The sequence below is a fragment of the Nicotiana tomentosiformis genome, chromosome 11 (assembly GCF_000390325.3).
Source record: "Nicotiana tomentosiformis chromosome 11, ASM39032v3, whole genome shotgun sequence".
NCBI lineage: Eukaryota > Viridiplantae > Streptophyta > Magnoliopsida > Solanales > Solanaceae > Nicotiana > Nicotiana tomentosiformis.
In genome coordinates, this window is record NC_090822.1 from 114,003,311 (window position 1) to 114,017,326 (window position 14,016).

At 32.1% G+C, this 14,016-nt stretch overlaps 1 protein-coding gene across 1 annotated transcript; it reads right to left on the reverse strand.

Annotated features, from left to right (window-relative positions):
• Positions 1 to 444: 444 nt before the first annotated feature.
• Positions 445 to 11,572, reverse strand: LOC104112573 (enoyl-[acyl-carrier-protein] reductase, mitochondrial-like). The gene is made up of 9 exons (XM_009622537.4): positions 11,511 to 11,572; positions 11,294 to 11,391; positions 4,928 to 5,059; positions 4,357 to 4,500; positions 4,053 to 4,255; positions 3,165 to 3,241; positions 2,981 to 3,059; positions 2,757 to 2,869; positions 445 to 615 (listed from the first exon to the last, which is right to left on the reverse strand). Exons 1-9 carry the CDS (start codon positions 11,570 to 11,572, stop codon positions 522 to 524), a joined length of 1,002 nt encoding a protein of 333 aa, XP_009620832.3. The 3' UTR covers positions 445 to 521.
• Between the last annotated feature and the right edge of the window lie 2,444 nt (positions 11,573 to 14,016).

Consider the following 14,016-nt stretch of genomic DNA (forward strand, 5'->3'; position numbering starts at 1 on the left):
TTATTGTGTAGGTTATTCTCCTTTACTGTATTGATTACATCAGCAATCTTCGCAAAGGACCAACATTAAAGTTTCCACTCTGCACATTTATTTCAAGAAATGGTTGAAAATTGTTTAAAATGATGGCACCGTTAAAGGAAAAAAAAAAAAAGAAAAAAAAGAAGAAGAAAAAACATCCAAACACGAAAGCTTCTGAAAAATACAGCATCACAACATGTGAAATTGAGAAGAATATCCGATAATTTAACTTGAAAATATATCTCAAAACTAGTGAATCTATTTTTTTTTTTTTTTGATTTTCTGTCTAGTGTCCGATATTCAAATTGGATTCTGACTAAATCTAGATTCGCGCCGGAACGTCTTATATTTGAGAGTAAAGTGTTCGCTAACAAAAACAACTTCATACCAAGAGCGCAAACCTGAGACTTCTAGTTACGAATAAACTGGACTCCATACTAGTGAATCTATTCTCCAAACTAATTGTTGCAATACTTTGACAATAAAATTACATTTCCCATGGCTTAGAATTTAAGGACTTGTTTCCCTCGACTTCCTTGTTTTCCCATTGATTTTCCAAGAGCTATATAAAAATCATTAAAAGGTACCATCTCCATCCTGTATGAGAATAGACCAACATCAGTACACTGTCAAGATAATGATATTTTGCTTTATATTTAAGAGAATTATTAGTACAGCTACAGACTCACCTACCCCCAACCCAAAAAAATAAAAACAAAAAAGAGAAGGAAAATATTCGACATAATAATATATTAATAGCTGTCTCTTTCTCAGGTCACTTTACTATCACCAAACAATTCACACGTTTCCTTTCTCAGGGGTTCTGTTTACTCGTGGTAGTTGTACAATCATTCAAAATGTTTAGATTTATTAAGGGCCCGTTTGGCCATAATTTATTTTTTTACTTTTTTCGATTTTTTTTAATTACTTTTTTGGGAATCAGTATTTGGCAATAAAAATTCTAATTTCACTTAAAGTTGAATTTCAGAATTTTTCGAAAATTTAAAAAACTTCAAAAAGCTATTTTTTCAAAATTTTCATTTCAAATCAGTCACAAAAAATTCAAAACATATATTCATGCTCAAACACAACTCTGATTTTCAAATATCATTTTCACTCAAATTCTTTTTTATTTTTTTTCTGAAATTTCACAATTTTTATGTCCCCCACTAAACAATGATCCCCCATTTTCTCGCTTGCGAAGTATCAGAGTTCCAACCCATTGCAGTTTATAACGTCACATTCATATTATTTGTCTTTTAAGATCTCTATGCACCCTTATAAAATATTCTTTTTTGTCCCCACTTTAATTGATTTTTGTAATTTTTTTTATAGTTCACGATATTTGATTTTTTTCGTATATCAAATAGAAATTAATTTCTTTTTTCCAAAGTTACCTTGGAGTAAAGAACCTAGGAGTATTTGTTATATTTTTAATGAATAAATTAAGATTAATATTGTCAATTTTATTGTTAATTAATACTACAAGATGAGTTCCTTAATATGTGTGAAAACATTCCATTAAAATGGACATGAAGGATTACATAATAAATTAAATCATACAAGTATTTAGTCTAAACTAATACTCCCTCTATTTACTTTTACTTGTCCAGTATTCTAAAAATAGATTTTCATATTTACTTGTAACTTTTAGCATATTAAGAGAAGACAATTTTTTTTCCTGTTATACCCACCGTATTAATTACTCATTTCAAATCATTCTCTCAAATCTATTAAAAATATGCACCAATTAATATGGGTATCATGGTAAATTATGTACTTCATTTATTATTTCTTAAGAGGTGTGCAAAGTCCATAGTCGACAAATAAAAGTGAACGGATGGAGTATTTACTCCCTCCGGTCCACAATAAGTGACTTTTTTGTCTTTGGTACACCCCTTAAGAAAATACTAACTCCTAAAAAAAAAAAATTTGATTATATTACCCTTAATTAAAATTTGTATATTGTTAACTTGACACATTGAGATTCGTAAATAAGGGCAAATTTGACAAATTAAAGTTAATTCATTCTTGATTATGTAAAAATGATATTTATTTTGAATTAAAATAAAAAGGCCAAAAAGTCACTTGTTATGGATAGGAGGGAGTACCTCTCGTCAAATGTCTCACATAATTAATATTCCACTTATTGGAATTATTAGATTTATAAAAACATTATTTAATGGCTTCTTATTTTCTAACATATCAAATATTTAGAGACACATTCAATTTGTTAAAACGAACTAAATGTTTGGCACCGAAAAATGTATTATCTTGTTCCAAATGACTGATAAATGTTTTTGTACTCCTTTTGCTTAATGTTTTTTCATCTACCATCGCCTCTCCAACCTTTTTAGTCTAATTCTCTACTTTTGCTGACCCTTGGCCTTTAGTATAGTATTAACTAAAATGTACTTCCTTAGTTGCATTTTATTTTATATTATTTTTTTCTTAGCCCATTTTAAAAATAATGATATTGTTTTAATATTTCTTTAATGAAAAGTTTTTATAGTCCATACAAATAATATGACATGTTTAAAATCATAATTTTTAAAAATTTTATGGTACATAAATATGTGACATTTTTTAGATCACAAACTTAAGAGTTTTTCTTTATTTCTTAACCATACAAATTAAAATTAAGGAGTTTACTTCTTATTAATATGCTTCACAGTCCAAACTATCCTTTCACGTGCATATGACTTGGGAATATAAAGAACAAGTAAAAAAGAACTTACTCATATTTCAGTTTTCCAACACGAGCTAGGGCCAAGAGATAATCGATCCAATCCCTATATTTTGCTTGATCTAATTTCCATTCTTGTAACCAGAATCCTTTCAACGTAATATCCTTCAACAAAAATCCCATTAAATATCTGGCATTCTTTCTCTAATCCAATTATATAACAATAAAAAATAATTAATGTTTATTAATAGTCCCATTTCTCTGTTTGAAACTAACCTTGAATACGAAATATGAAGTAGATACAGTAACTGGCTCTTTCGACATCCCTCCGTATGTAACCATAGTACCACCTTGCCTGGAAAGAACATGCAGTGAGAAGTTAATTATAATTAATCACTTATAATTGAAAGCTGAATACTTTAACTTAAGAAGAAAATTAAATTGAAAATAGCTGTCTTACTTCAAGAATTTGACGACCAAAGTAGCAGCATTGCCACCAACACAGTTCAAACCCAAAATAGGTTCAGATATATCACCCTAGATCATGCAACAAAAAACTAGAAGTTAATTGTAATCAATTATCATCCTTGAAACGTAAGGTTAATTTCGCATATGATCACTAAGTTAAATCCAATATACTAGTAACATTGTAATATTATTTTCTATTACATTAAAGAAATACATAATTTAACTAATATAACTTATCGTTATAGTAGTTTTTGAATATACCATCATAGTGGATAAGAAAGAGAGTTTTGGAGCAACGGTAAAGTTTGTTTTCATGTAACCTATAGGTCACGAGTTCGAGCCATGTAATCAGCCACTGATGTTTGCATCAGAATATATGCTTCCAACATCACATCACCTTGGGGTGCGGTCCTTCCCCGCATCCTGCGTGAACGCGAGATGCTTTGTGCACCGAGCTGCCCCTTTTCCCTGTCATCGTGGATAAATTTTACTCCCTCCGGTCCATTTTAATTAATTTTTTGGTATTTTTCTTGTGGTCCATAATATTTGATTTTTTCAGATATCAAGAGAATTAATTTCTTTTTTCCAAAGTTGCCCTTGGAATAAAGAGCCGATGAGTATTTGTTATATTTTTAATGAACAAATTAAGGTTAATATGGTCATTTTTATTGTTAATTAATGCAAAAATATGAAATATTTAATATGTGGTAAAACAGCTAAAACAATTAATTAAAATGGACCGATGGGTATAGTAACTTTATTGTTAGTGAATACAATTTTTTGTGATTTTTAATGGCTAAAATACAGTGACCGTGCGAGAAAATTATCAACTCACATGCAATCAAAAACGAAAATTAAATGAGTTTTAGTATAATAATACCAGGAGACTTTTGACACGTTTGACATTCAACTCTTTCTCAGTAAACACCTTATCAGCACCAATTTTCTTTAATTTTTCTTTAACTTCATCAGATCCTGGCTTATCTCTGATGATATTAATGCTATAAATTCCACGAAGTCGAGCTAGCTGAATAATACATTGCCCCGTAATACTTGTGGCTCCATTTTGCACAATCGAGTCTCCTATTTATGGAAATTAAACACACAAATTAATGAGTAAAAAAAGAGAGGGAATTAAACAATAAAACACTAAGTAATTAATTAAAGAGATTTGACAAATTAACCTGGTTTTAAAGTAACAAACTCATCGAGCATTCTCAAGGCGCTCACTGGATTTACAGAAACAGTGGCAGCATATTCTATTGGCGTGCTTTTATCAATTTTGTGCCACATACTTTCTTCTTGTACAATGTAGGTTTGCCATGACCCTGAGCACAACATAAAGCTACAACATTAATTAATTATCGCATTTAACTTATATATACTGATCATGCAAAGAATTTTTACAGTTATCACATTGTAATTTAACGTTTTGTAGCTGATCGTCTACTTTATTTAAGAGTTATTAATTACCCTTACTATAGACAATTTTTTGTTGCTACAATTTTTAATATTATTTGATAGTACATAAATTTTTTATACCGTCAGTATATAGAAGCTGCGTCGATCTTACATCCTGATGCAATGTAGAAACAATTCACTGTAGACTTGTGTTACGCATAGATAATAATGATTAAGCAAGAGAAGTCTACATCCAAATATATGTGGTGTATTTATTGGTTTTGTCTGAATAATTTTTTTACCAGAGTAATGAATCTGTAAAATATGGTAATTATAAGACACATAAAATATTACCTTGAATATAAGGGAAACGGATAACCAAATCTCCAGGTGAAAGAGCCTTAACAGCATAGCCAACAGAATGTATAATTCCCACCCCTTCCCCTCCACCAATTATTGGTAGTGGTGACTGGTCTGGATATACTCCTGTTGATCAATTAATTATTCAGCAAAATTTAAGAAGTATATATTATTCTAATAATATTCAGAAACTATTTAATACTAAATAGTAAATAGGGATAGAAAAAGAGACTAAAAGAGTAAAGAATAAAAGCAAAATGTGATGAGTCAATTCGTCCCGAGCGCCATTAAGATTAAATACTATTCTCTCTAGTCCACTTTAGTTGGTTTTTTTGGCCATTTTTTTGTAGTCCATAATATTTAATTTTTTTAGATATCAAGAAGTAATTAATTTCTTTTTTTCAAAGTTACCGTTGAAGTAAAGAGCCTAAGAGTTTTTTCTTATATTTTAAGGAATAAATTAAGATTAATATGATTAATTTTATTATTAATTAATGTTAAAAGATAAATTCCTTAATATACGTGAAAACAATAAAAAAAAATCAATTAAAATAGACCGAAATATATTACTCGGAACAGAATCCGATCCAATACGTACTTAATAAATGCTATCCCAACAAAATATCGAGTCAAATCCTATTTTAAATGCCAGACCCTGAGATTATAATAAAACAAAAAGATTTGCTGCAGAATAAAAACTCTTAGATATTACTTCAAAATCCAACTAGTGATCAATTAATGTTTATCATGCATATATAGTTATTTTACAAATAATCTGATTATATAAATATAAAATATTTTTCAAATCTTCAATGTATAAAACTTAAGCTCCAAATAAAAATAGATCACGCTTTGACTTTCCTTATTTTTTTCTTTTCTTGTCCTTTCTAATCCCACTTTAAAGGCAGAAAAATAATAATTTGAACCCCCCTCCACCCCCCTTGTCGGAGCTACTTCTATAGAAGGGGTGTTAATTTGACACCCCTTCATAAAAAATTACACCGTGTAGAGAGGTTAAATTTTTTTAATATGTATATATACTCAGTGGCGGAGCAAAAATTTTTATTAAGGGGTGTTAAAATATATAAAAGTAACATACCAGAAAATTAAGGGGAGTCAATACATTGTATATACATACAAATTATTATTTTTACCTACCTACACAGTGTTGTAGGCATGCAAAATTTATTGGATTTAAATTCAATAAAATAATTTGGATATTTTAAATATATTAGTTCAAATAAATATTATGGGCTAATATAATTGGATTAATTACTTAAATCCAATAAATATTGACTAGGCTAGCCCATTTAGTTGGTCCACGAATGATGAGTCCACTTCATTAGGCTCAATATGTCATCTTCCTAGAGGCCCAGCTTGGTGTCACGTGTCAAATGATGTGGCACGCCAAGTCAAACGGAAGAGCCAATAGGATCATGCCATATGTCAAAATGACAAGTCATGCCAAGATAAATTAAAAGGCTAATGAAACCGCGCCACATGTGCAAGTGACATGTTCTGACCAATCAAATGTGGCTTTGTCACTCTGCAATCTGATTGGTCTGAAGGAGTTCATCACAACTCTTCCCTCCCACAACTATAAATAAGGGTATTCATAACTCAAAAAATGGACTAGAAGTTATAACAAGAAGCAAGAGAGAGCTCGTGAATCAAACGCTGTAAATTTCTCTACAAGTTTCAAGCTTTAAGCAATCAAGTTCAAGTTCAAGAAATCAAGTTCAAGCTCAAGAACGAAGAACAAATCAAGATTCGAGAAGTACGAGTTCAAATCAAAGTTCGTGCTAGTAAATTCAAGATCATCGTTCGTGACAACAAATATAGATTCAAGATCAATCTCAAAGGCGCTTGAATTTATTTACTATTGAAAAGAAGAATTAGAGGATTGATAGAGATTGTACACTCATATTACTTGAAATCAAATACTACGATTATTGTAATATTTTCGGTCTCGATTATTTTCTTGACGCAAATTTATTGTCTACAAATTCTGGAACACCCAGTGGGACCATCTCTACCTCCCATCTCTTCTTTTCTATGTTCAAGAACAAGATCTAACAATTCGATCATGGAAAAACAACTTGCAAATTTGACCAAAGCACTTGAGAAGTTGGCCAAGTATATGAAGGATCGAGATACTCGCCTCGAAAAGTTAGCAAGTGAGATCGAGAGCTTAGCAGAAGCAATATCAATTCAAGCACTTGTAGAGCTTTCCGAAGATAAAGAAGATGGAGAATCCTCTGCGAGGCAAACAATCGTGGGCAAAGAGATCCAAGTTTCTTTAGAAGGTCTAATTCATGTTGATCAATTGAAGGACTTCATCATGGGGATAATTAAAGATAAAATTGATCATTCGATTAAATCTTCCCTCACATATGCAAAGTAATACACACAACAGATTGATAACTTGAAGATGCCTACTGGATATCAACCTCCAAAGCTTCAACAATTTTATGGAAAAGAAAATCCCAAGCAACATGTGATGCATTTCGTCGAGACATGTAACAACACTGGGACTTATGCATTCGATTGGTACACAGATCTCGAACCTGGTTCTATTGATTATTGAGAGCAGTTGGAACAAGAGTTTTTCAATCATTTTTATAGCACAATACACATCGTAATCATGATCGAACTTACAAACACTCATCAAGGAAAGGATGAGCCAGTTATTGACTTTATCAATCGCCGGAGGAACTTAAGCCTCAACTGCAAAGATCACCTTAGGAAAACTTCTGGCATCGAAATGTGCATTCAAGGCATGCATTAGAGTCTTCGCTATATCTTACAAGGCATAAAGCCCAAAATATTTGAAGAACTAGCAACTCGTGCGCATGATATAGAATTGAGTATGGCTACAAGTGGAGATCAAAGGTTTCTTGGCTTTGAACCGCATGATGAAATAGAAGCACACGATGCTGAGAATGAGGGCTAGTATTCATCCGAAGATGAAACTGAAAATTCCATGCATGTTGAAATGCTCCTTGACGCATGAGCCTAAACTGCAAGTCGTAACGCTCCTTAACGCACGAGCCTAAACTGCAAGTTATAATGCTCCTCAATACACGAGCCTAAACTGCATGTTGCAATGCTCCTTAACGCATGAGCCTAAACTGCAAGTTATAATGCTTCTTAGTATATGGGTATATATTGTATGTCACGAAACTCTCCAATTTTGAACTAAATCTTTAAGGCATAAAGCTCTTCGAATTCGAGCAAAGTCTTCCAGTTGTAGAGCTCTTCAAATTTGGGTAAAGTGTTTAAGTCGCAAAGCTCTTCAAATACGAGCAAAGACTCAAGTCTAAAGATCTTCAAAGGTGAACAAGGACTTCAAATCACAAAGTTTTTTAAATTCGAGCCAAACTTCAAGATGTTAAAATTCGGCAAAGTCTTCAAGTTATAAAACTCTTAAAATTTGAGCAAAGCGTTAAAGTTGCAAAGCTCTTCAACTTTAAGCTAAATCTTCAAGTCACGAAGCTCTTCAAATTCGAGTGGAACTTCAAGTTGCAAAACTCTTCAAAATTGAGCAAGTCTTGAAGTTATGAAACATTTCGAATTGTAAGCTAAATCTTTAAATTACAACGCTCCGGACGCACGAGCCTAAAATTCAGGCCATAAAGCTTTTCAAATTCGAGCAAAATCTTCAAGTTGCAAAGCTCCTCAGAACACGAGCTTAAATTGCAAGTCGCTATGCTACTTAACACACGAGCATAAACTGCATGTTACTTCTGACCCGCAAGAGTATAAATTGTGTACGACCCAAAAAAAGTCCGTTGGGTTGAAAAGCTCGAAAGAGGCGGCCTGGGCAAAAGTTTAGCAAATGAAAAAAAAAGAAGTCTGCTAGGTTGAAAACCTCGAAAGAGGCGGCCTAGGCAAAAGTTAGGACTATTAAATAAAAAACACTCACCCATTCTGAACTTGATCATCTTCACCGTAGTACGTAGGCAGCTTAGAGTTTCATTTTGAGTTCAGTCGAATAAGTTCAAAATATACATATTGCCCCAATTGTTGTTCAAGTGAAGTATGACGAAATGTAATCCATGCAATCAATACTTGAAAATCGAGCTAAAACATCATTCTTCTGTTGAATTTTGGATCCCATTATTAAAGAGGGCAAGCCTTCATAGTAAATTGGTACTTCAATGGGACGATTTTATGAGGATGCCAATTATTTACATTGAAGTTTGGAGATTCGCTATGTCTTCAAGTTCGCCAAACCTTCAAGTTTTTGGTCTTCAAGTTGAAGTGTTTAATTACTCCAAGTCTTTTTTGAAGTCTTCGAATTTGTCAAGCCTCCAAGTTGAAGTCTACAAACCCACCAAGTCTTCAAGACGACCGATCTTCTAGTTAAAATTTTCAGATCCGCTAGTTCTTCAAGTTGAAGTTTTCAAGTCCACCTCCCTTCAAGTTGAAGTCTACAAGTCTGTTAGTCTTTAAGTTGAGGTATTCAAGCCCTCCAACTCTTCAAGTCCACCGATCTTCAAGTTGAAGTCCTTAAGTTCGCCACTCTTCAAATTGAGTTGTTTAAGCCTTCCAAGCCTTTAAGTTGAAGTCTACAAGTCTGTTAATTCTTCAAGTTGAAGTTTAAAGTCCACCGCTCTTCAAGTTGACACGTCATAGTCCGCCCAAATCTTTAAATCCGTCAAATCATTAAGTTTGTCAGTCTTCAAGTTGAAGTCCATAAATCCACCAATATTTTAAGTTGAGGCTTTATAATTTTTTTAAATATATATATATATATATATACTCAGTGGCAGAGCTAGAATTTCATTAAGGATTGTCAAAATATATAAATGTAAACATAGGAAAAAATTAAGGGGAGACAATACATAATATATATACATATAAATTATTATTTTTACCTACCTACACAGTGTTGTAGGCATGCAAAATTTATTGGATTTAAATTCAATAAAATAATTTGGATATTTTAAATATATTAGCTCAAATAAATATTATGGGCTAATATAATTGGATTAATTACTTAAGTCCAATAAATATTGACTAGGCTAGCCCGTTTAGTTGGGCTACAAAGGATGAGCCCACTTCATTAGGCCTAATATGTCATCTTCCTAGAGACCCAGTTTGGTGCCACGTGTCAAATGACGTGGCACGCTAAGTCAAACGGAAGAGCCAATAGGATCATGCCATGTGTTAAAATGACAAGGCATGCCAAGATAAATTAAAAGGCCAATGAAACCGCGCCACATGTGCAAGTGACATGTTCTCACCAATCAAATGTGGCTTTATCACTCTGCAATCTGATTGGTCTGAAGGAGTTTGTTCTCATCACAACTCTTCACTCCCATAACTATAAATAGGGGTATTCATAACTCAGAAAAGGGACCAGAAGTTATAACAAGAAGCATGAGAGAGCTCGTGGATCAAATGCTGTAAATTTTTCTACAAGTTTCAAACTTTAAGCAATCAAGTTCAAGCTCAAGAACGAAGAACAAATCAAGATTCGAGGAGTACGAGTTCAAATCAAAGTTCGTGCTAGTAAATTCAAGATCATTGTTCGTGACAACAAATATAGATTCAAGATCAAACTCAAAGGCGCTTGAATTTATTTACTATTGAAAAGAAGAATGTGAGGATTCATAGAGATTGTACAATCATATTACTTGAAATCAAATACTATTATTGTTGCAATATTTTCGGTCTCGATTATTTTCTTGACGCAAATTTATTGTCTACAAGTGTATTCTTCCCGCGAAGGGGTGTCATTTGATACCCCTTCCTATAATGTCATTTGACACCCCTTCCTATAAGGTGGCTCCGCCACTGTATATACTATATGTTGAATCCCCTTAACTTTTTCGTAGTGAAGAACTTTTTGAGAGTCCTTAGTGAAGAACTTTCCTCAGCCACAGCCCCACCCCAAAACACCACATACACTCAAATGTTAGTGAGAATTGGTACTGTTAGGTCCTGGGTTCGAGTCACGCTGGAGGGGAAGTGTGGAAACACTATAGATTCTCCTAATTTGGGAGGAGTTTTAAAAAAAAAAGAAAAAAAAAAAGGCAAGTGAGGCTTGCTCAATTGGTAAAAGCACCTCCACCTATGACCGTTAGGTCCTGGGTTCGAGTTACCCTAGAGGGAAAGTGTGAAAACACTATAGATTATCCTAATTTGGGAGGGGTGTTTAAAAAAAAGTGAGAAGTGGTCCACGTAAGCCATTAAATAAGTTTTACATTTTTATTCTTTTTCCCTAAATAACATTATGAAGCTATTGCCACATTTTATTTTTTTATTTTTTGTATGTTGACATGTTACGTTTTCTCCATGCTTTAATTTTGTTAAAAGATGGCCAAACAACAAAGTTAGTAATATATATCGAACCTTCTATTTTGTTGATATCTGCAGGATTAATTGGAGCCGCAAGCATTCTAACGCACACGTCGTTTTCTGTGATCTTCACCGGCGGAATTTCAGTGAGTCTGCATTAATTAAATAAAAAAGATTACACTTAATTCCATAAAACAGAAATATATCTATAGAGTACTTTAACTTTTATATAATGATAGTATAAAATAATTATTTAGCGGTGAGTTTTGACCTAGTGGCGGTGTCAGGTGGGCCGTGGTGATCGTAGACAACAGCCGTAGATGGCGGAGACATGGTGGCCGGAAAATCTCCGGCTAAGTAATGTGATTGCTGTGACGACATAGTCCTCTATCTGTAGTCTAACTCTCTGAAAATGGGCTAGATGTTGCTACTTAAATAGTGGTGAATGGTGAGAAAGAAATTAATTAGCAACGGTTCTTTTCAATTATGAAAATCTATACACTAAATCTGATATAGTAACTGGGAATAAAAACAGGTAAATTGTTAGAATGAAATTAATTCACACTGATTGTGTAAATATTTGCATCAAATTAAAATTATTATACTTACTTATCTCTTACCTTATCTAGACATATTTTGGTATGTTACTTATGAGAGCAAAACAGAAAAAGAATAAAATATTTATAAAATCTCCCGGAACAACCAAAGGGTACTCAAATTTAATAAAAACGAAACTAATTAAGCAAACACATGGTTCAAACACAACTGTAATTTAGACAAAGGTATATTTTTAGTGGCTTCCAAAAATAATAGCGGACAAATTCTTTATATATATATATATATATATATATATATATATATATTATACTTTTCGGTTAGCGAATACAATTCGTTTTGGCCGACCGACCAATTTTGTATTTTGCCCATTAATTTATCTGATACTATATAAGGGTAAGTAACAACATTGAGGTTGGAGTATGTAACGTTTAGTTATTTTAATGCTGTCAAAAATATTTTATAACTAAACTGGGAGCCAAAAAGAATATTTTGTCATTTAACAGAATCGTGTGACTAGCATAAATTTGTAGTGAGGCAACTTAAGTTCCATTCATTCTGATTGGATCTCATATCCATGTGGACTAATAAATCAGTACCACATGTTTAATTAAAAATCCACATATTCCATGCCAGCTCCCATTAAAACATATGAATTTTATACTTAAAAATAACTCTGATTTTGATCTCATCCAGTATTAATTTCTTAATATTCTTTCAAAAGTAAAATTTAAATAACTAGAAATTACATAAGAAATAATAGAAACGTTGTATTATTTATAACTATTCAAAGAGTATCTTGAAAAGTTATAGTTTGAAAAAATATTGTTTAACTCCTCAAATAGTTGTACAATAGTATCATATAAAGTGAAATATGGCATATTCTGGACATTTGTTAAACTATGTACACAGTCCAGGACCTGAACCCACTGCCCTTCTACAGTTCTACAATATCAGCCCAAGACTCCTTGGGCTTGCTAATGGGGATAATGGGGCCCTTCAATCTTCACAAGGGTGAAGTAAAAAATGAACAATTAACCCAAATAGTCATTAACTTAAATAGTCATCTACCCAATCATTTAAATTAAAAATAGTCGGAGGATATATAATACATATATAATTTATGTACAACATGTGTATAATCAGTATATACTGGCTAAAAAAAGAAAATAATAAATTTGGCTGGCTATTTGTGTAAAGATCCCTTGTTAAACAAACAGCCGGTCAGATTCAATGTTTATTTTTTGTAATCTGTATATATAAATTATATATTGATTATACACAATTACACATATATTATACAAAAATCATACATATATTATATATCCGCCGTCTATTTATAGTTTAAAAAATTATGTAAGCGGCTATTTGGGTTAACTCTTAGGGTTACAGGGTAAAATAAATTTATAAAGTATGTATATATAATAAAATAAATATTTTAATTATATATGGAGTTAACTAATATTTTCAGTATATATATATATATATATATATATATTCTAAACTAGCACATATGCCATGAAAAGAGGGGTAGTGCAATTATAATCAATACTAAAATTTGACGCAAGAAGAGTCAGTTGATTTCGTGTTTAAACTTTTTGGAGGTTAACTGTTACCTAACTTCACTGCAACTGTAATATACTGTAATAAATGCTTACTGGAAAAAAAATCACCTTATTTTTCCTTCAGCAAAGTCATGGTCTGCTTGCCCTCCTTTGAATTAATGGACCGGGTAAAAAAAAGTCCATGGACATTTAATTGGGCCGTGGGCCCCTTTATTGACTTATATCCAGCTCTTCTAACAGTATGCCACACTTCAAATGGTCTTTACTCTTCTACAGTCAACACCAAATATTTTAGATTTTTTTTTTGGTGAAAACAAAAGCTAGTCAGTTTCAGATTGATAATTAAAAAATAGCACAAGTAATTGAAATATAGAAAAAAGGAAGTTCCAGCATAATATGCTAGATTGGATTATAGAACTCCTGCGTATAAACTTCCAGCAAATTATGCTGGGTATTTTTGTTCAGATTTTATCTTTACATAAAAAAATAACTAATTTTTGATTACTTTTGAAATTGTGGCTATTTTTCGCTTACCAGTTGTAAATTAGGCTATTTATGATTATTTTTTTTCCCCAAAAGAAAAAAATCAATAAATTCGTTGAGTGGAAGAGAAGAAACATGTTGTGTTCCTCAGATTTTGTCAAAAAGAATAATGAC